Source organism: Phocoena phocoena, chromosome 17 (assembly GCF_963924675.1).
Source record: "Phocoena phocoena chromosome 17, mPhoPho1.1, whole genome shotgun sequence".
Lineage (NCBI taxonomy): Eukaryota > Metazoa > Chordata > Mammalia > Artiodactyla > Phocoenidae > Phocoena > Phocoena phocoena.
Window position 1 is genome coordinate 64,967,342 of NC_089235.1, and position 23,284 is coordinate 64,990,625.

A 23,284-nucleotide genomic window follows, 5' to 3' on the forward strand; every position below is an offset into this window, starting at 1 on the left:
GTAAGCAGCTTTGGGCAGGAAAGAGCTCTCTGCAGGAGGCCCCTTTGTCCTGTCACTAACCTCAAACCAGGCGCCTCATGCCCTACTCACCTCCGGCCCTAGCACACCTTTCAAATCTTTTGATCATACCACACCTTGTCTAATCTGTTGGTTCTTTCCATAGATCAAATTAGAAATGAAGAATAAGTAATCAGCCGATGACCAGATCTCTTCCCTAGCTTTTCTTTCAGCAATCTCACGAACAAACTGTGTGAACAAGAGAGCACCTGCGGAAGAATCACAAGGAGCCGACAAGCCTGCACACAGGGAGGGATGGCGACAACTCTGACTCCCTATGTCAATGATTGAGATTACTTCCCCTTTTCCCTTCACAAACTCCATGGCTGAGCAGAATTTTGGGAGGTGGGTTTTGGGGACACTGGGTCCATTTCCCCAGATTGCCAGCATTCTGATTAAAGGCAGCTTTCCTTTTCACCAACTTTTGTCTCTCTCTGGAATATTGATTTTTGCGCGTCAAGCAGTCAGACCTGATTCAGTAACATCAGGACTCTAGGTTTTGCATTCCATTGACATGGAATTGACCATGGCCTGACCTGGAAAGAAAAAGTGGCTTCTCCCTTAGTAGTTCATCTACTTCAAACACGCCTGCGGCCACCTGCCCCACCAGCACCCAGACTGACTGATCCCATCGGTCCGCGGGCCCGGACACAGCCCAAGATTCTTCTCCAGGTAGTATTCCAAGCAGCCGCCGCTTCCAACAGATCAGCGCCGGCCCCAGAAATGGAACCTCTCTGGGGGTTCTGTTCAAGCATGACCACTGCAAACACAATAAGGGAAGAGAGATGGGAAAGAGGGCTTTTCCAGAGAATGGGGAGGGCTGGGAACTTGGGGGTGTTACCAAAAGGAGCAGTGCCTGGTGAACAGTGCTGCCTCGGGGGCATCTAGCTTCCCTCCTCACATGGGCACAGGATGGATGGCAGATCTCAGGGGGCCATCAGGGAAACTGTCTCTGAACCAACTGGCGTCTGAAATGAGGAGCACAGGAGGGGACCTGAGGCACAGCGGTGACTGTTCTGGGAGAGGCTGCTTGCTTTGTAAATGGGGCCTGAGGGTCTTGGGAGAATTGCACAACAAGCTGGAAAGCTGGTTCACCTTGGCTGCTGGGAGGAGAAGAAGTCTCCCAGGGCTGAGTGTGCCCAGGCGTGATACAGCCAGCCCTCCTGGCCCGCGGGCAGGGCGGGTGTCACTCAGAGATAAACCAACCCCTGGCAGTGGGTGATGATCCCTGTGAAGCATTGCTCAGGAGGGCAGGATTACCTTGGAGCAGGTAATCCTGGATGCTGGCCGCACACCAGGGCTAGGAGTGGGTGCTTTCCAGAAGTGCTGTGAGCCCCGCTCCTCCTGGGTGGTGTGGCCCGCTTGCCCCTGCCATCAGGAAGAGCTCAGGTGCCGGCTGCCCCCCACACGACTCAGGGACAGGGCAGCATGAGCGGGGCAAGACACGTGGGCAAGATCCAGAAACGCCTGGAAGATGTCAAGAGCCAGTGGGTCTGGCCAGCCAGGGCTGACTTCAGTGACAATGAGAGTGCCCGGCTGGCCACAGATGCCCTCTTGGATGGGGGTCCCGAGGCCTACTGGCGGGTGCTCAGCCAGGAAGGCGAGGTGGACTTCTTGTCTTCGGTGGAGGCCCAGTACATCCAGGCCCAGGCCAAGGAGCCCCCCTCTGCCCCGGAGCTCCCAGGAGGGGCCGCGGCAGGTTCCAAGGGACTCGATTCCTGCTCCGTGGCCTCAAGTACCTACTTCCCTGTGGCCTCAGAGGGCAGCGAGCCGACCTTGCTGCACACCTGGGCCTCAGCTGAGAAGCCCTACCTGAAGGAAAAGTCCAGCGTCACCGTGTACTTCCAGACGGACAAGCGCAACAACATCAGGGACCTCATCCGCCGCTGCATCACCCGGACCAGCCAGGTAGCGATGGTGGAGTCTGCGTCTCCTTGGCCATGGGGTGGGGGGACTGGTGGAGAAGAGGACAGAGGGATGTGTCCTGCTCTAAGGGATGGAGTCCAGGTGACTGGAGCTTAGGATGGAGCCAGGGATGTTATGCTCTGCCCTGCCCTAGATCATTGATTTCCCGATCCCATTTGTCACAGTCTGGGTCCCGGTCACCAACACCCATCACTGGAACTCCAGCAATAGCTTCCCATCTGACCCTCCTGTTCCATCTTGAGCCCGACCACCTAGTCTCCAAGCTGCTGTAGACACTTTTTCTATACTTCAAATTTAACTTGGTCCCTTCGTCGCTTAGAGCCTTCAGTGGCTCCCAGTTGCCCCCAGTGGGACCAGCAGACTCCGTAGCATGGCTCACGGCCTCTCCAGCTCCCCTTCCACCCCTGCCACTCAGTCCTGAGTGACCTGCAGATTCTCACACACATCAGGTTCTGTCTTGAGGTCTCTGCACATGCTGTTCCCTCTGCCTGGAGCCCCCTCACCTTCCCTGCTTTTCCCTTAACACCTACTCCTTCTCAGGACCCAGCACTGAAGTCCCGTTCTCAGAAAGCCTTTCCTGAGTTCCCCAGGCTAGGCGAGGTGCTTCACTTCTGTATTTCTGAGTGAAGGGGCCACTCCACTGGGACACAAACTCGCCCCGTTTCCTCTCAGGCTCGGCTTAGACCTGTCCGCCCACAAATTCAGTGCAGCGCTTGAATCCAACCTGTGGTCAGGCAGAGGACAGAGGAGACAGCAGAGGTTTCTCCCTCCCCAGAGTGTTTATATTTTAATAAGTGACTTTAGAAGAAGAAAAATCCTTCAAGGCCAGAGCTTAGCTGGCAGAATTTCAGGCACCGGGACTGGCATTTGGCCGGGAGTTCTCCCAATGCTCCTGGAACTGCAGGCCCACAGGGGCTGCCTGCTCCCCCAGGGAATTGGGGGGGCACCCCAGATCATTCTACCCAGGTGCACAAAATGACCATTCAGCACAGGGGTACAGGTGCCCCTCCACCTCCTGAAGCTGCAGGGGCAGGGGTGAGAGTGGACCCCAAGGAAAGGACTTAGTGTCATCTGCAAAGGGTCTCTCTCATCACTAAAATTATTTAGTTTGTTCCATTTAAAAGAATTCAAAAATGAGCAAATTGATATTTAAGCTCATTTTCTGCTGAGATCCCACTCTCATGACAGAATCCCCTCCCGTGTCTAATAGTGTGTGTAATCTCATGGCTCCAGAAGAAGCCACCAGGAGGGGGGAAGCTGTGCTCAAACGGGACGGAGGGAGTGGAGCTCTGGAGAATAAAATAGAAGGTGACAAGGGGTGGAGCATTGGCTTTTCACGCTGCTGGGCTACTTCAGAGCAGCATTTCATGCTTCCCTGGCAAGGCAGCATCAGGAACTGACAGGTGGGCTCAGGCAGGCAACCAGGAGTGCCCACACTGCCTGGGGTGGGCTGCATAACGCAGGGCAAGTCCCTTGACCTCCCCAGGCCCCAGATCCCACACTGGACTAAGGGGTCCCTTCCAGCTCCCAGGGCTTGTTCTTAAGTGTGCTACCTCTGGTCTCTGCTGGAGTTCAGTGCTCGCCTGAGGGCGGGGAACCAATGGTGTTGGCGAAATTCTCAACCGCAGCTGCGGCTCAAAGGGTGAGCGAGACTCCCTGGAAAGAAGCCAGGTTGGGGCTTGTCATAATCCCCTGGCTGAATGCTTCCCCTTCCCCCTCCCCCACCCAGAGAGGCTTCTCTCTCTTCACCTGCGGCCTTGAGGCCTGCTGCTGTCCTTTGCTTTATCAACACCGTATGTTACAAATTTAGGACAACACTTAAAAATCAGAAGATTTCACCTGAAAGTAAGAATTTCCAGTTCCTCTTAGCAAGTCGGAAGACCTGGCTCTGTTGGCGCTGAGTTGAGGTCACCTCTTTGGGTGGGTCACCTTTGCGGCAGTCCCCACCACTCCCTCTTGTCCCAGGCCATGATGAACTTCAGCCATCTTGTTACCTGTCAGACTCCTGCAGGCAGTTTGCAATACCACTCCCATACACAACACACACACACACAACAACACACACACACACACACACAGAGGGCTCAGGAGTGACCAGTGACCTGTTCCCACAGAGATGCCAGAGGGGGCTGGATCCCCAGCCACAGGCTGTAGATGGAAGTAGGCTGTGTCCACACAGAGGGAGGACAGGGGGTTTGTTTTCTCCCTCTGCTGTGGCTTCAGCCTCCTCAAGAAGAGAAGACAGGGGCACAAATGGAACCAGCCTGCTGGGTGTCTCCTGGAGCGGCTTCTGCTCCCTGAGGAGCAGGCATTCTCCCTCTTTCCCTTCATGCTCTCATCCCTTTATTCCACAAAGCCAAAGTCATTGGGCAGGCCCTGAACCCAGGATGGCAGAGCGGAACAAGGGGCCTCCCTCCCTCCAGCCACCTGCCCTTGGGGGAGAGGTGGGAAGACAGGGGACACTGGTGGATGGCAGTGCTGGGCTTGAGCAACGCTTTGTGCCGGGGAGCAGAGGGGAGGGTGACTAAGGCAGGCTTCACAGAAGCGGTGGCCTCTGAGTTGAGTCTCAACGGCTGAGTAAGAGTTTGCTGGGCAGAGAAGGGAGGTAAAGGAATTCCAGGTCTAGGGTGTGTCAGATACAGACGTCAAGAGGAGTGAGAGGTCTGGATGACCTGGAGGTAGGGAGACGTGGAAAGGACTGTCAGGGAGGAAGAGGTTTTTACTCACAGTGTCCTGGAAGCAGAAGGCACCACACACTGCGCAGGGCCACACGGGGAGCACCAGGGTGGCAAGGCAGGGCCAGGTGAACAGTTTAGGATTGGCTACTTTGAATAATTCTAGCAGGCTCTGGGCCACATATGGTCCCTGGTTGTCCCATAGCTGGCACTGGGGTGGTTTAGGATGGGCAGGGAAATACCATCTGGATGCTGGAGAGTCAGATCAAGGAGGCCTGGGACATGGCCCTGGATTGCTTGGTTAGCATATCAGAGGCTGCACCTAGTCCAAGTGCTTGTCATCTCTAGTAATCAGTTGGCGCTGGGATGTCAAAGTGTCATAAAATACAGAAAACAGAAAACATGAATCATCCATCCTCCAAGTGTGGTCCAGGATCCCTGAGAGTTCCAAAACCCTTCCAATGGGTCTGTGAGGTCCTGCCCTTTCTAACCACTTCTCTGTGTGAGGCCGGATTATCTTTATATATCTCCTTCCCAACAACACATCACAACAGATTGCTACAGAAGCCGATGTGAGAACCAGCTGTCTCCTGGTAAGCCAGACACCACAGAGAGTTGCAAAACTGTAAAATGATGCCATTCTGCTCACTCCATTTTGCTGCTGCTTTGGAAAGTACAGTTATTTTTGCTTTAAAATTGTTATTTATGTTAACATGTAATGGGCTTAATATTGTTTTAAGTAAGGAATATTAGTTATTTTAAAATAACTAATAAACATTAAGAATTTTCTCAGTTTGTTTCTAATTTGACAAGTCTCAGTAGTTATGATCCACAGAAACCAGAGCCCTTTGGAATCCTCAGTAACTTTTAAGAGTGTAAAGGGGTCCCAAGACCAAAAAGTTGGAGAACTTGAGCAGGCAAGCCCCCTGTCCCTGCTCGATCCCCTCTCCCTCTCCCTTTCACTGCAGAGAGAAAAATCTACTCAGTTCTCTGGGGAGGTGGGGGGAGAGTGGGGTGAGCACTCTGCAGAGGACCAAGGGGGCAGCTGGAAGAAGGTCCCAAAGAAGCTCCCCCCACCCCTAGGTGTCAAGGACCACCTTTGCAGGCCGAGCCCCTGCCCTGGGAGCAGCTGAACAAGGGACAAGGGTGGAGGGACAGGACACAGCAAGAAGGCTGAGCAGGAACTGCACAATCCTGCCCCCACCCCTACTGCGCCCCCAGGGAGCTGACGAGCAGGTCTGCCCCATGCCTGACAACTGGGATTCCAGGGCCTCGAACACCACCAGGGTCCCCAGGGCGAGGTCTCCGGCTGTTTCCCCAACAAGGGCCGCCGAGGGACGGGCAGACCTGGGAGACAGGGGTCCAGCCTACCAGGCCCATTGGGTCTCTGGGCATCGGGGTGCCTCTACCCAGCCCAGGTCCTATCTAGGTCCCACCAGAGTGGGGTGGGACGGCTCCCAAGGGCCAGCAGGGATGCTCCCTGCGCCCCCGGCATCCTCCTGGGATCTGTGATTGGCCTGTCTCCCTTCCCACGGGAGTTCCCTAGAGGAAGTCCCTCTCCCGCTCTGGGAGGCGGGGCTCAGCGCTGGCATATTGTCACTGCTCCAGATTGGCGGTGAGGGAGGGGAGCGCCAGGCACACCCAGAGGCGACACAAACAGGTGGGAACACATGGTTGCAGGGGGATGGTCCTCTCACTGCTGCCTTTTTAAGGGCTCCTGGCCCCCTCACACTGTGGTCAGCAGATAGGTGATGGGGGAGGGTCCACCTGGGCCCCCTTCCCTTCTTCTGTCCACATTCTCTTTTTTTTTTTTTTTTTTTTTTTGCGGTACGCGGGCCTCTCACTGTTGTAGCCTCTCCCGTTGTGGAGCACAGGCTCCGGATGCGCAGGTTCAGCGGCCATGGCTCACGGGCGCAGCCGCTCTGCGGCATGTGGGATCTTCCCAGACCAGGGCTCGAACCCGTGTCCCCTGCATCGGCAGGCGGACTCCCAACCACTGCGCCACCAGGGAAGCCCTGTCCACATTCTCTTTGAGTTCTGCTCTGGGGTCCCCCAACCCTCCCAGGGCTTGACTCTCCCTACTTGGCCCATCCTAACCCACAAGCAGAGGAGGGACAGGCTGTATCTGATGTAAACAGAGATCAGAGTCCTTCTCTTAGGCCTGCAGTAGACTGCAGTTGGGACCATGGCTCTGGGTTGGGGTCTGGAGCATCTCCTCGCATTCCAGCTTTTGGAAAGTTACTTAACATCTCTGCACTCCTGGCTCTTCACCCGGCAAGCCAGGGTAACTGTGCTGTGAAGTTTACAGGGGACGAACGTACGGCTGACAGTAGGTGCTCAAGAAAGAGTTGCTGGGGGCTTCCCTGGTGGTGCAGTGGTTGGGAGTCCACCTGCCGATGCGGGGGGACACGGGTTCGTGCCCTGGTCCGGGAAGATCCCACATGCCGCGGAGCGGCTGGGCCCGTGAGCCATGGCCGCTGAGCCTGCGCGTCCGGAGCCTGTGCTCCGCAATGGGAGAGGCCACAACAGTGAGAGGCCCGCGTACTGCAAAAAAAAAAAAGAAAGAGTTGCTGCTCTTATTACTCATCCGCCAAAAGCAAGCTCAAAAACGGTGCATCAGCACGTAGCAGAGAAAGAGGGAAGAGCAGCAATCGAAGCACAAACTGGGCCTTGGGGTGCTAAGTGCCCCCCAACAACTGGCCCCAACATGCTTGGTGGTCCCACCAGGACCCAAATCCTCTTTCCCCTCCTGCCCCCTGCCCTTCCCAAAGCAGCAGGCTTTCCAGCCCATGAGGAACTCACGTCTGCCGGGCAGGTAGTGAGGGATGCTCAGCCAGGATTTGAGGTCTCTGCAGGATGACCCCTGTCTGTGGGTATCACCCTACTTGACCAGCAGCCCCCTGGCTGGGCCCCGCCATCTCACTGAAACTCCAGATTCTCAGAGCCTGCCGGCCAGGCAGCGCTCCCAGACCAACTTCCTTCCTTAGCACGGGAAGTACCTCCTTCCTGTTCTCAGCCAACCCCACACCTCTCGGCTGGGCCGTCTGATTGGCCCTAACAAGAACCCTACTCTGTTTCTTTTTTATGCCCATAGTGGTGTGGGCACTAATTTTAACCGTCTCCCATAACCTGAATTAAAAGAACATTCTCTCATGGTGTTATTCTAACATTATCCACACTTGCTCAAGAATAATGCATATAAAAATCACAATCATATTTTAACGACACACTTTACTTCTGCATATGTTTCCGCTTATATTACCTGGGCTTACGGTTAGACCCAACTTACATGACAGCTAATGTTCTTCTATCGTGCAATGTTTTATAGGTAAAGGAACTGAGGCCCAGAGACGGTAAGTGAGTTGTCCGAAGGCACTCAGCTAGCCTCCACTAGCGCCACAGCTGGAGCTAAAGTTCCCTATCTTCCAGATCGTTTTTCCCCTGGATTATGTGCTACTGCTCTGTATTAGTTTCCTAGGGCTGCCGTAACAAATTATCACACATTTCGTGGCTCAAAACAACAGATAAGGGCTTCCCTCATGGCACAGTGGTTAAGAATCTGCCTGCCAATGCAGGGGACATGGGTTCGAGCCCTGGTCTGGGAAGATCCCACATGCCGCGGAGCAACTAAGTCCGCGTGCCACAACTGCTGAGCCTGCTCTCTGAAGCCCGGGAGCCACCACTGCTGAAGCCAACGTGCTGCAACTACTGAAGTCCACACACCTAGAGCCCGTGCTCCGCAACAAGAGAAGCCACCGCAATGAAGAGTAGTCCCCGCTCGCCCCAACTAGAGAAAGCTCGTGCGCAGCAACGAAGACCCAACACAGCCAAAAATAAAATAAAATAAATTTATCAAAAAAAACCCTTAAAACAAAACAAAACACAGATAAGTATTCTTTCACAGTTCTGGAGGCCAGAAGTCCAAAATCAAGGTGTCAGCTGGGCCATACTCCCTCGAAAAACTCTAGGGGAGGATCCTTCCCTCCTCTCCCAGCTGCTAGTGGCTCAGGTGATTCTTGGCTTGTGGCTACAGAAGTCCAGTCTCTGCTTCCGTCCTCACATGGGCTTATCCTCTTCTCCCTGTCTCTCCTCTGAGGGTCTTTTATAAGAACACTTGTCATTAGATTTAGGGTTCACCAGAAAGCCCAGGATGATCTCATCTTGAGAATCTTAATTACATCTGCAAAGACCTTTTTTTCAAATGAGGTCACATCCACAGTTCTGGTGGTTAGGATGCGGACATATCTTTTGGGACCTGATTGATCAACACACGACACCCTGCGAGGTAGGACGCCCACGTAGGGGATGCAAGAAGTTATTGGCCTTGAATCGATCCAGCTGAGAGGCAGTCCCAAAAGGAGGCAAACAAGATAAACCTAGCTATCATGAGCCTGTCTTTCCAAGCATCGCTTAAGTCAGGACGCTGGGTTTTTTGCAAACCTCTCCCCTTCTCTGTCAATCGGTCACCTGCTCACCAGCCCTGTCTCTGCCAACAAAGACTCACTGGAACACAACTGGGAGGATTTACTGACCTCCTGGGGAGAGAGCATTGTCTCTTTTGCCAATACCTTGGATGAGGAGGCATTTATCTTTCAGGAGAGAGGACCTTACTGGTGCCATAAGCTTCAATGTGCACATATACTTAATTGTGTGTTAACAGGGCCATGGCTCTAAAGGATCAGGGGCCTCACTATTAGAGCAGCTCTAGCTCTAGTGACCTCTAGCCGAGGGTGAGCAATTTCTTCGCAGTTCCGTCCTCGGTCCAGACACCCACATCAACTGAGCAGAAAGTCAGCCCCAAGTGGGTACCAGCCATCTCCTTCACCTGCCTCCATGACACTCTTCTTGTCCTTGCTACTTCCCAGATGTGGATGGTCAAAAAAATTTATTGTAATTAGTAGAAAAGTGGTTGAATGTTATTATTACAGGTAATGTTGAAGAAAAGATCGCCATAGTCCCCCATCCAAATATGACTGTTAGTTTTTGCTTTGCACTCATCTATCCATACACCACCCTCCCTTGCTGGCAATAATAATGGACATGCTATCATTTTGTGCTTTGGTTTTTTTTTTTTCACTTAATTCATTAATTGTTAATGCACATTTGTTGAGCATATATTAAACAGCAAGTCTTACTTTAACATTTCACCGTGATTTATAGTTTCTTTTTTTTAAATATTTATTTATTTATTTTTGGCTGTGTTGGGTCTTCGTTGCTGTGCGTGGGCTTTCTCTAGATGCAAGCGAGTAGGGGTTACTCTTCATTGTGGTTCGAGGGCTTCTCATTGCGGTGGCTTCTCTTGTTGCGGAGCATGGGCTCTAGGTGTGCGGGCTTCAGTAGTTGTGGTGCACGGGCTTCAGTAGTTGTGCCACGCAGGCTCAGTAGTTATGGTGCCCGGGCTTAGTTGCTCTGCGGCATGTGGGATCTTCCTGGAGCAGGGCTCGAACCTGTGTCCCCTGCATTGGCAGGCAGATTCTTAACCACTGCACCACCAGGGAAGTCCTATAGTTTCTATGTAACCATTATAATGATCATTTTTACTGGCTGCCTAATAATCCACTTCTCAACACACCACAATTTAGGTACTAGGAAGGACTTTTGATTGAGTGACAAAGAGTTCTAGTTCTGTTCCATTCCACTGTGTGGGAGCCTTTCCCACAGCACCAAGCAATTCTTGGACATCAGCTGGATGTCCTACAACTCAACTCACACCAATCGCAAGCCGAGATTGTCACCTGTGCTTCTGACCAACTAGCGACAGATTAGAGATTCCAACAACACCCTCCTTGGGTTTGATCAATTTGCTAGAGTGGCTGAGAGGAGTCAGAGAAACATTTTCCTTAATAGAGTACCGGTTTATTATAAAAGGATATAACTCAGGAACAGCCAGAGGGAAGAGATGCATAGTGCATCTCTCTGAGTGCACCAATCTCCCTAAACCCTCACGTGTCCAACAACGAGATGCTTTCTGAACCCTCTCCTTCTGGGTGTTTATGGAGCTTCATTACATAGACATGATTGATCAAATCATTGGCCACTGGTAACTGATTAACCTCCAGCTCATCCCTTCTCCACCAGAGGCTGTGGGGTTAGACTAAAAGTTCCAACCCTCTGATCACAAGGTTGGTCCTCCTGGCAAAGAGCTCCACATCCTTAAGTGCCAATGCCCTTAGGTCTGAAAGTCTCCTCATTAACATAACAAAAGACCCCTTTATTGCTCTCAGCTCTCATCAGGTTGGAAATTCCCAGGGTATTAGGAGCTCTGTGCCAGAAACTGATATGAAGACCAAATATACATTTCTTATTATAAGTCACAACATCACAGAAAGTAACCCCAAAAAGCTTAAGAAGGGGACCATGCATTGACATCCTCAGTGGACAAGTCAAGCATAGGATTGGCTTCAGGGGTAACTGAAATCAGATGTCGAAAGGATGCTGCTGGGCATCTGTCTCCACCTCTTAGCCCTGGTTTCTCCAGATCCGGCTTTGCTTTCAGGCAAGCTGTCCCCACATGGGGTAAGATGGCTGCCAGCAGCTGTAGTTTATAATCTACCAGCTAAGCAATCCCAGTAGAAGGAATGCCTCCTTTCCCCAGGAGTCCCAGCAATAGTCCTGGGCTGACTCCCATGAGGATAACATGTCATGTGACCACATTTGGGCCAATCCCTGTGGCCAGTGGTCTGGCTTCAGTGTGCCTCCCCCGCACCCAATCCAGGGCACGGCAGTAACCCCACCCAAAGCACATGCATGGTGGAGCAGAGGTAATTCCTTCAAGTGAGCTTGGGGGAGTTCCCTGGCGGTCCAGTGGTTAGGAATGGGCGCTTCCGCTGCAGGGGGCCCGAGGTCTATCCCTGGCTGGGGAACTAAGATCCCACAAGTCGCACGGTGTAGGCCAAAAATAAAATAAAGTGAGCTCGGGGTGCTGTTGGCAGGAAGGAGGGGTGCCTGGCAGGCAGGAACACACACGTCTCTCCCTGTTGTTGGCTATCTAGGGCCCCCCACCCCCCAAGTTTCTGCTATGATGGAGGATGCAGTACCTGCTGGCTGAGCTGGACTCCCTTCTCCATCCCACTGGGGCGGCTCAGCCTAGTCTAGTTTATATCCCCTGGGGTCTCCACAGGGATTTCGTTTGAGGCGAGGATTCCACGGCTTAAAAACATTTGAAAGCCAGTGGGCCTAGAGTCTCTTAAAGCTCCAAATGTTTGAGAACCTGTGACTTTAAATCTGTCCCTCTCCTGTGACCCTGCCAGGCCACCTCTCCTTGGCCTCATCTCCCCCCCGACCCCCGCCTCATCTTTTTGCTCATCTCCCCTTTCTCCTCTGCACTCTCCATGCCAGCAGTGGGTGGAGAGGCCAGAGGATCTGTGGTGGGGCTGGAAAGATGACGTCAGGACAGAGGCAGGGCCCTCACTGCAGCTCTGCACCCCTCCTTGAGTCCTGCCCTGTCAGACCCTCCCTGCTCCAGCGCAGCAGCAAAGGGAACAGCTCTCCCAGGCCGGCTGGGACTGAGGGGGTTTGGCTGAAAGAAGTCAGCACCTGGCCCTGACTCTCTGGTGTCTGACCCCTCTGCCCTGGTCCAGGTCCTGGCCATCCTGATGGATGTGTTCACAGACGTGGAGATCTTCTGTGACATCCTAGAGGCGGCCAACAAGCGCGGGGTGTTCGTCTGTGTGCTCCTGGACCAGGGAGGCGTGAAGCTCTTCTGGGAGATGTGTGACAAAGCCCAGATCTCTGACAGTCACCTCAAGGTAGGGTCCCGTGACAGTGTAAAAGGTATTTTGTGTTAGGATAGAATAGGCTACGCTGTGGTAACGCATGCCTCCATCTCAATGGCTTAACACACATTCCTTTCTTGTTCAAAGTCCAGTTCAGACGGCCATCCCTCACCTTGTAGCTGCACCCCAAGGAATACACGGCCCCCGAGACATAGTGACAGGGAGAGAGAGGGAGGGAGGATTCCGAGGGATGTTTTTAGGACCTGGCCTGGAAGAGATTTCCATCATTCCTGCTCATAGTCCTTTGACCTCACACAGCTCCACTGGGGGCTGGGAAGGATAAAGGGGCCCAACCTCTGCCTTTTCTCCTCTCAGCTGAGGAGACCCAGTGGGTGCACTTCTGGGGCAGTGAGACATCCAGGACCTGTGTGATGCATCTTCAGGGCTCCATGGCCCCAAAAGGATGCTGATCCTCTTGGACTTAACCGAACTCCTCACTTCCTTCTTCCAGCAAGGAGAAGGGAAACCCAGAGATGAGGGTTCACTTAGTCACGGCAAATTTGGGGCAGCTAATTCAAGCTCTAACGTGAAATCGCCCACAGCTTTCACAAGCAGACCCAGCTAAACAGCTGACAGGTGGTTTCCTTGGTGACTGCCCCCCAGCTCAGGCAGGTCAGTCCTGGGAGACCCCAACTTCCCCGCCTTCCTCCTTCCCTTCCCCTCCACACTGACCGGGATGCAGCTGAGTCCAAGCACCTCCGGTCGCCACAGGCCTCAGGTCCCCCAACTGCTGGGTCTGCTTGATGTAACGTGGATCACACGGCCTCAGCATGAGGCCATCGAAACAGGTCCAGAGAGTCAGTGTAGGCCTTGTCCTCGTGGCCCACACCTGCTGCACCAAGGGACAGTGGGACGTGGCCCTGTTCCCGCCACCCCCAGAGCTTGTGGAGAGGCTGGAAGGAGTGGTTGGAGGCGCTGGGCATCCCCTTCCCAGAGCCCGTCCAGCTACCAGCAGGCATTCTCGGCACCAGGAGCATCCTGCCGGCCTCTGACAGCCCCCTGCCTCACCTGCCTTTCATTTCTTCAGCTTCCAGGGGTGCTGGCTTGAGGGCTGGAGCAGCGGGTGCCACTGGGGAGGAAAGGAAATTTGGGTTGTGGCCACACCTTTTCTTACAGCAATCTAGGGTCCATTGAGGTCTCCACAAAGCCGCCCCCTCTGATTGCACTGGGCCTTCCCTCTGACCAGCCTGGAGTCAGGGACTCATGTCACTAAAGCCACTTACAGGGTGAGGCTGGGCTTGCCAGACCTCTGTGGGCCATGGGAGCCTGGACTGAGGGCTCTGTGGACACCAGGCCCGCATCTTCCTTCTACTTTCTGCTTTGTTTGAATTCTACCATCTTCCCTTTCTTTTCTTTTCTTTTTCTTTTTTTTTTTTCCCCCATTACTCAAATAATGTCAGGACATTGAAGAAAATTTAGAAAATTCAGCCAAGGAAAACATAACAATGGCCCACAATCTCACCAGCTAGCAATAACCCTTTTACTCTTGGCGAGCATACTTCCAGATGTTTTCTTAGGCAAGTGCGTATCTCTGGGTACACAATTAGCGAGGATACCTTGACTTCCCTTGCAACAGAACGTTTCCGTCCGGAGCGTGGAAGGAGAGGTGTACTGCGCCAAATCAGGCAGGAAGTTCGCCGGCCAAATCCAGGACAAGTTCATCATCTCGGACTGGAGATACGTCCTGTGCGGATCGTACAGGTGAGCGCTGCGCTTCACCTTCTGTCGGGGCTTTGCGGAGGCCAAGGCCCACACGCCCACCGGCAACGCCCTGGGGGAGCTGGGGACTCATCATATACACGAGGCTGGAGGCAGGACCAGCCTGGGTGAAAGAGGAGAATCTGGGCCCTTCCTGGGAGGACTTCGGGGTAGGGAGACATTTCCAAGTGCCTTGGTTTCCCTTTGCGTGGCAATAGGACATAAAATCCTGTTTCCCTCCTCAGATCTCTCAGGTGTGATTCTAAAGCCATGCGATTTGTTTGGTTGTGTATGGGGGCCCCATTTTATTTTTAAAATGTTTGGTTATTTTAATATAGTGAATGTATTGAGATGTAATTCACATGTCAGATACTTCACCCATTTAAAGTGTGCAATTCTTTTTAGCATCACTTTTCTCATCCGTAAAATGGGGATAACAATACTTCCCCTTGCAGACTATTGTTAAGACTCAACGAGATAAAATTTGCAAAGCGTAGTGTAGCTCCCAGCACACAGTAGGTACTCAATAAGTGGTTGCTATCAGCCAGCCAAAGCCCCAAGGGAAGGGACATGTAATAGGCAAGACTTGAAAGGGTGTGGGCTGAGAAGACGCTGGTTGTGAAGGGCTGCTCAGCAGAGCAGGCCTGGGCGACGCCACATTGGCTGGGGGAGAGGGTGTGTGGGCCCCGAGAAGGCTGGGGAGCACCGAGACAGCCCTCCTCTCACTTCAGAATTGCCAGGGCTTGCTGAGCTGTCACCATGTCCTAGATAAGATTACAAGCATCACCCTCTGTGGCCCCTGACCACCAGCTTCCTGGTCCCTCCTCCACTTCCCTGTCAGAAGTGTCTCCAAATTTCATGGGACCTGAGGCTGGCACTAGGGACGGGAAGTGGCAGCAGCCCAGCCTAGAATATAGATAAGCTAAGTTCAGTTCCCAGCTCTGCAGCTTCCTGGCTGGGTGACCTCGGGCAAGTCACTGTACCTCTCTGTTCCTTCATTCACTCACCAGCTATGTAGAGACCTAGTAGATACAGACCAGGCCTGCTGCAGGCATGGAACAGGATGGGGCTCCCTCCTGCAGCTCTGCTCGAACTAGGCGGGTAACCGATAACAAACCCAGGGGAGGGAAGGGGGCCTGGGATGGCGCCAGGGTGCCCCTCTCTGGCTCCCCATTTCCACCTCTTCCTGAGCCTGTTCTCCTCAGCTGTGCGAAGGGCCTGTGGCCTCCACCTCACAGGCTGCAGTAAAGGAAGCTGGGAGGCACTGTCCCTCTGCGAGGGGAAGAGCTGAGGTTTTACAACTAGTGTGCAGGGAGGGGGCTCAGGGACGAGGCAGCCAGGAGGGGACACCTCCAGTGTCCTGGGGCCACTGAGCCCACGTCTGTTTCCACCCACAGCCTCTCCCCTCATCCTCTGCTCCATCCGGGGGCACCTGTGGAAAACGGAGCACCCCTGCTTCTGATTCTCAGGCCCTGTCTCCAGCCCTTGGTTGTTTGTAAGAGGCTGAGGTGGGGCTGAACTCCCCTCCCCAAGTGGCCAAAGCCACCTTATCAGCCTTTTGTTCTTTCCCTAGAGAGGGACAAAGGCCTCTGGGCAGCAAGCAAATAAAGCTCAGGGCAGGAGCTCAGCCTAAAACCCTACATCAGGCCTCTGACCTTGACCTCTGAACTTGACCAAGCACCACTAGACCGAGTTCACCACCTGGAGGGCAAGGGTGAGGTCCAGGCCTGGGCAGTTGCCCCAGACCCCAGGAGCCAAGCCTGGAGGGAGGGGGTCAGTCAAAGCAGAGGAATTCTCGCACTCTTTTTTATTAGGTGAAATTCACGATAACATAAATTAACCATTTAAAATGTACAATTCAGAGGCATGTAGTACATTCACAGTGTGTGCAACCATCACCACTATCTAGTTCCAAAACACTTTCATTGCCCCCCAAAGAAACCACGCACCCATTGTACGGGGAGGAAAAACTCTTTTCTTTTTCGGCTACACAGCTTGTGGGACCTTAGTTCCCTGATCAGGGATCGAACCCGTGCTCCCTGCAGTGGAAGCGCAGTGGTCCCGTGCCACCACTGGACCACCAGGGAAGTGCCAGGAAACACTTTTTTCTAATACCCTTCTCGGTTCTCTGGCTGGGGCCCTGTAAAATGGACTGGTGAGAGAGAGATGAACAGGAGAAAAGCAGACAAATCTATTTAATACAAGTTTTACGTGACACAGGAGCCTTCAAAAGGAAATGAAGACCCAAAGAAATGATTAAACCTTAGTGTTTTTATATGAGGTTGGATGAAGAACGGACAGTCACGGTAAAATGTGATAGGACGAAAGGGAAGAGCTAAGGGTAGTTACTGGGGGAAACAGAGCAAGGCTGGTCCATTCGGATCCCTCTGAGTCCCCCTGCCCTTCGAGATAAGGATGCTCCTTTCCTCTGGGTACAGGGAGGGCATCTCTCACGTGAGGGCCTTGTGACTGGCTTCAGGGAGAAGGGGGAGGTCAGAGAGTCCTTCCTGCACCTGCTTCTCAAATTCCTTCAGCTCAAAATAACGTCTTTTGTCAGAGCGGCATACACAGAGGTGGGGATGACACATCCACAGCCCCTCCACCACTAAGCGGTCACTTCCCCTTCCCCATCTTTGAGCAACCAGTTGTGTGACTGGCAAGTGGCTTATTTAGCCATTACAAAGATTTCCATACATTTGAAAAGGACAGAGAAAGAAATTCTGAAAGGAGATGAAGAGGGGGGAAGCCTCTCCTCTTATTTTCAATAAGGAGAATTAACTCTCTCAGGTTTCATTTGTATTTGCCCTTTGAGCTCATCATGCAGGGGTGGCCTTGCCCTTGAAAGGGGCAGAAGGAAGCATAACCACCTTGCTGAGCTTTGTGCCAGGCCCTGGGCCAGGTGCGATCAGACCTTTAGTAAGGATTTAATCTTCGTGACTTTTTTTTTTTTTTTTTTGGCTTGCCACATGGCATGCGGGATCTTAGCTCCCCAACCAGGGAGCAAACCCATGCCCCCTGCAGTGGAAGTGCAGAGTCCTAACCACTGGACAGCCAGGGAAGTCCCTTAATCCTCGTGACATTTTGAGGGAGGCATTATTCTTCTAAATGACAGATGGGAACTGAGGCACAGAGAGGGTAGGTGATTGGGTCAGGGTCACCAGCTTCCTTGACTAGGATCTCCAGCTCGTTAGCGCCTGCCGAGGCCAGGTCGGGCTTGATATGGGAGGTACCAGGAGGAGGGTGGCAGTGGGCTTGAAGACATGCCAGGCCATTCCTGGGAACTGTGGAGAATCCAGCTTCTGGAGGGAGGGCAGGACAACTATAATGTTTTTGCTCTCAACATTCAAAGGTGATCTGTTTGCCAGCCTTTCAGAGGATCCTTTTCCCTGGGACCCTTAGAGCCGTCTCCAATAAAAACAAAAAATCAATCAGAAAAGCCTTCACCCCATCCTCTCAGTCCACCTGTCTCTGGGCCCCTCCCTCTGGTTGCACACAGTTTTCCCAAACTGAAGGGCTCTGTCCATTTCTCTGGCTGAGTCGCGGGGGTGGGAGTGGGGAGGGTGTGCATTTCAACATTACAGCTCTTGTTGAGGGTCTCACCGGCACAGGTGCTGTGCCACATGCTGGGGACACAGAACTCCTCTCTCTCCTTAGGAAATATAGATGAGTGACCACAGGGTGTGGTATGGTGTGTGCTCTAAGAAAGTGCTCTGGGGTCAGCCAGGAGGGAGCTCCCACTTCTGCCGGCAGGTCCAGGAGGATGGATGGAGGCTTGGAGGATGAAGAAGATTGGGGCGGGGGTGAGGTGCAAAATCAGGCAGCTGCAACAGCATGAGTGACAGCATGATATCAGCATGGCCTTCCAACCGGCTCCTGAGTCCACTCCTGCCCTGACCCCTGCTGCCACCCTGGCATTTACCAGGAACAGAAAGATTTTTAAACACAAACAAGATCAAATCACTTCCATCCTTAAAATCCTTCGATGCATGTCATTGTTCCTAGGGGGTAACAAAAAAAAATCCACCTTCTTACTGCGGCCTCTGTCTTAGCAGGATTCTTCTTCCCCTCCTCTGTACTGCAGCCACACTGGCCTCCCCCCAGGCCTTTCATGCCTCAGGGGCTTTACCCTTGCCGTTTATTCCCTTTGCTGGACAGCTCAATCCTGTTGTCCTTACCCTGCTAACTCATCTTGCCGGAGGCAGCTTCCAGATCATTCCCTAGAGACCTTTTCTGTGAACTTGTTTAGCCAAGATTTAAGAAAGATGACGTCGGGGCCTGAGCTGGGTCTGTTTTCTTTTCTATTGCTTCCTGGCAGGAAGTACAGTTAATACGGTGGCGGTATGTTTATACATGACCATAAATATTTGTTGAATGAATGGATGTTCATGTTAGGTCCTGGCCATCCAGTATGGCTAGAGGAATACAACTTTTGAAACTGTGCATCCCTGTCTATGAAATTGATTTTAGTGGATGATCCCCAGAATTCTTCAAAAATGAAATAGGACAGAACAAAAGTAATCAGAGCACACTGAGGTAAAGGATGTTCTGGAGATTGTTGTGAGGTTATGTATGTATCTGTGTATGTGAGGAGGTTACAGTGTATCAATAAGACGTATTTCTCCAAGAATAGCCAAGATGAGTCTGAAGAAGAACAGGCAGGGCGGACTTGCCCTTGCAGATGGAGCTGTGGTAACCAAGACAATGTGGCATTGGGTGAAGGACACACACAAAGTGACAAATGGAACAGAACAGAAAGCCCAGACACAGATTCCCACATGACAGGGCATGTCAGAGCAGCGGGGAAAGGTGAAACCGGAAAAAAAAATTCTCCATGTGAGAAGTTGGATTCTACTTCACACATACATACGCACACATGCGATGCACACACACAAAATCGCCTCCTAATAGATTAAAAGAACTTAAATGTCAAAAACAAATTTTAAGACTCTTAGTAGAAAATACAGACGAATGTCTTTTAGACCTTAGGATAAGGATTAGGTGCCTTAACATAGCCCCCCCCCCCTGTGTTAAACAGAACACAAAAAAGCATTAACTATAAAAAGATTGCTAAAACTGACTGTATTACAATTAAGAACTCTGGTTCCCTCAAAGACAGCTCAAAGAATGTGAAAAGTCAGATTACTAACTGGGAGCAGGTTTTCCTGATACCCTGACAAGATTAGTGTCAAGAATCACAGTGAACTCCCACAAACCACAAAAGAAACAGCACAATGGAAGTGGTGGTGGGTAGGGGGAGGTGAAAGCAGGCGTTCCACGGGGAGGAAACACACGAAAAGATGTTCAGCATCCTCAGTGACCAGCAAAATGCAAATCAAGGCTAGAATGAGTTAACCATTTTATACCTATTCAGCAAAAAAAAAAAAAAAAAAATTGGGTTGGCCAAAAAGTTCATTTAGGTTTTTCCATAGCATCTTACAGAAAAAGCTGAACAAACTTCTGGCCAGCCAGTAAGAAGCCTGACAGTACAAAGAGTGCATTTACAAATCTCTACACTGCTGATGGGATTGCAAATCGGTACAGTGACTTTGGAAAGTGTGGCATTTTCTCTAAAGCTGAACATTCACCTAGCTTTATCCAGCAATTCCACTCCTAGGTGTATTTCCAAGAGAAACGGGTCCACAGGACAGTAGAAGACAGGCATAAGAGTGTTCACAGAAGCACTGGTCACAACAGGAGAACCACGGAAACAACCCAAATGCCTCTCAATGAGAGAATGTATGAATAAACCATGATATAGCCCCCAGTGGAATATCATACAACAAAGACAAGTGAAGTACAGCAACAAGAGATAACATGGATAAACTGCAATGTTTAGGTGGAAAAAAATCCCTAAAGAATAATCCCCAAAGATATATGTTAAAAACAACTAAAATAGAAATATTTACGGTTGTCCCTCCGCATCTGGGGGGATTGGTTCTAGCATCCCCACAGATACCAAAATCTGAGGATGCTCGAGTGCCTTATATAAAATGGTGTAGTATTTGCATATAACTTACCCATATCCTCCTGAATACTTTAAATCATCTCTAGATTATTTATAATACCTAATACAATGTAAATACTATGTAAATAGCTGCCAATGGGGCAAATTCAAGTCTTGCCTTTTGAAAGTTTCTGGAAAATTTTTTTCTGAATATTTTCCATCTGTGGTTGGTTGAATTGTCGGATGCAGAACTCGAGTATATGGAGGGCTGACGGTACTTTCAAGAGTATAGAAAACTTTTTCTTATTATAGAAAAAGGAAAGTTTGGGAACCATGACACAGGATTCTGGATGATGATTTCCTCTATTTGGGGGAAACTGGACGGGTTCCTAGGAGGGACCATGTGATTAGATGCTGGTTATTGTCAATGCTAGCTTTTTATTTTAGGTGATGGGTTCATAGGTGCTTATTAGATTATTTAAAATAACTAAGTAAAGGGATTTCCCTGGCGGTCCAGTGGTTAGGACTCTGCACTTTCACTGCCAAGAGCCCGGGTTCAATCCCTGGCCGGGGAACTAAGATCCCACAAGCCGCTTGGTGTGGCCAAAAAATAAAGCTGCAGAAATGTAAATGGGCCATTAATAGATCAATGATGAGAGTGGGTCTTGAGCCAAAAATTATGATTAAATCAACTATCTGTACTTAAGGGCCAAAAAAGCAATAAAAATAAAATGTAATTCTTACCATGGGTGGTGATAAAAGCAAGTGTAAAAGCTAGAGCACAGGATGAATGGACATGTGGGGTGTAGAGGAGGGAAACCCATGAGCAGCGAGCAGGGTCAGGGGATGGCACTCAGGTGGTGCAGGGATACACAAGGGGCACAGGGGCACAGAGGGTGCATGGGGGGTTGAAACACTGCCAGGGCACCTTTGGACCTGCCTTTTTTCGGGGGTGGGGGCATGTGGCAGGAGGGATCCTCTTTCCCTGACCAAGGATCGAACCCATGACCCCTGGAGTGGAAGTGCGGAGTGTCTCAACCACTGGACCGCCAGGGAAGTCCCCTAGACCTGCTTTGCTAAGAAAGCATGCAGTTGCTTGTTCTAATCTAGCCTGATTCCAAAGAACACAGGGCGATTGATTTCTTTGTATAGCCAAGAGTCCGGCTGTCCCAAACTTTGCTGTCTTCCCCGTCACCTGGTTGGCCAGAGGCACGGTATCAGCTGCTCACCTCTCTGGGGTGCGTGGGTGGCTCCTGGGCAGGAGGTGAGGTTTAAACAAAGCCTCGCTGCTCTTCCCAGGATTGCTCCGGCCTTGCGTGGGCCCTGCCCTGCCTCACAGAGCAGGGGACTCCAGAAGCTGGGTCTGCCTTTTGGCGGCAAGACACGCAGGCTGGGGGCTGGGGGTTGGGGGCTGGAGGCTGAGACTCTTGGGTGGGTCCTTTCTGTCCCCCAAAGTGACCCTGTCCCCCTCTGACCATGCTGTCCCCATTGCTCCCCACGCCTAGGTCCACAGTGTTAGGGACCCAGGAACCTCTCAAATGATGTTCTTGGTGGGTCTCTTGCGCTGCCGCCAGGCTTTTTTGCGGGGAGTGGGGTGATGAGGGGAGTTTCCCATCAGAGATAGAAAGGAATCTGTTTAAATTAGGGAATCATAAAAAGTGACACACAAATGCCTTGAACATTTTGTTTCCATTTAAAATGTGTGGAGAGAAGGCCAAGGCCTCTGCTTAAGGGCGGCCTCCCGTGGGTGTCTGGGCAAGCCCACTGATGCGGCCTCTTTCCCATCCTGTGGGCTCACCCCTGTGTTCTCCTTTCCATCCTCCAAAGAGCACAGGAGTCTTCCCCCCACTCACACCCCTTCCGGCCCATTTGCCTGAAAACTGGGCTACACCCTTCAGCTTTTCATGGAAATACAGCCCTTCCTTCCAAGGAGCAGCCCCAGACTGCTAACCTATTTGGTTAGAAGAGGCAGGTGTCACACCTGTCACAGGTCGAGCCGCTAAGGCCCCAGCAGCTGGTGACTCACATCAGCACAGAATTGGGGACACTGGCACTCGGCCCCTTTGGGCCTCCACAGGGATCTTCTAAAGGGCCATAATCTGCGCACCAGGAGGGAACACTGACCAGAGGCCCGGATTCACTCTGCATCTTAGCTACTCCCCTGCAAACATTTGCTGGTCTCTGAGCTTCAGTTCTCCCATCTGTGGGAGGGGAGGGTTTGGGCCTGGGTGGAAGCAGCCGGTGCGGAGAAGCGGTGGGCACGCGTTAGTGGCCCTTCGGGCACAGGGTGCCCGAGCCCTCCCCATCCCCAGCCCTCACTCTCTCTCCTCTCGCCTCCAGCTTCACCTGGCTCTGCGGGCACGTGCACAGGAACATCCTCTCCAAGTTCACGGGCCAGGCGGTGGAGCTGTTTGACGAGGAGTTCTGCCACCTCTACGCCTCCTCCAAGCCCGTGATGGGCCTCAAGTCGCCCAGGCCGGCCGCACCCCTCCAGCCCAGAGCAGCCCCCGACCCCCGACCCGGCTGCCTCAGTGGCAGTGGCTGCTCCACCAGCGACAGCACGTCCTCCAACCCCTTCAGCAGCCTGTTGACAGGCAGCAACCCCCAGAACCGGAGTCTGTCCACGTCCTCGGGGCCCAGCAGCCCCCTGGCCCCAAACCCACCTCTGGCCCCCAGGTTCCAGCCCTATCATGGCCCTTGGAGGGCCCTGACCTCACAGGCCCACTTCTCCCCGAGGCCCCATGATGGCCTGTTTGCTCTCTACAGCAACCTCAACGGCTACAGGCCTATGCGGCTGCAGGTCGAGCAGCTTGGCCTGGTGCCCAGGGTGGCCCACACCTGGAGGCCCTTTCTACAGGCCTCCCCGAATTTCTGAAGGGTCCCTTCCTCCAGCTGACCTCCCCAGGGCCAAAGCTGGGCATTCTTGGATTTTCTGGCTCAAGGACCCTACTTTAACCAGTGGCCCTTTGAACTAAAGGCACTTGGACGAAACCGTTGCTTGTGTTTGAATGTTCCCAGGCCTCAGACCGTTCGCTTGCTGACCCCCACACTTCCCTGGGTTCCCCTCTCTAGTATGGCCTATGCAGCACATTCCAGAAGTTTCCAGGGAGGTGGCGGGCAGGGAGCTAGAGGACAAAATCATGAAAATAGAGCCCCTTTCTCCAAAGAGCAGCCAGTGCTTTCATATTAACATTTTCCAAATCTCTGTA

The 23,284-nt window shown here is 52.3% G+C and overlaps 1 protein-coding gene across 1 annotated transcript; it reads left to right on the forward strand.

Moving 5' to 3' along the window:
* Positions 1-1,485: 1,485 nt before the first annotated feature.
* Positions 1,486-22,950, forward strand: FAM83A (family with sequence similarity 83 member A). Its single transcript, XM_065895621.1, has 4 exons — positions 1,486-1,965; positions 12,239-12,406; positions 14,010-14,134; positions 22,416-22,950. Exons 1-4 carry the CDS (start codon positions 1,486-1,488, stop codon positions 22,948-22,950), a joined length of 1,308 nt encoding a protein of 435 aa, XP_065751693.1.
* The last annotated feature ends 334 nt before the right edge of the window (positions 22,951-23,284 follow it).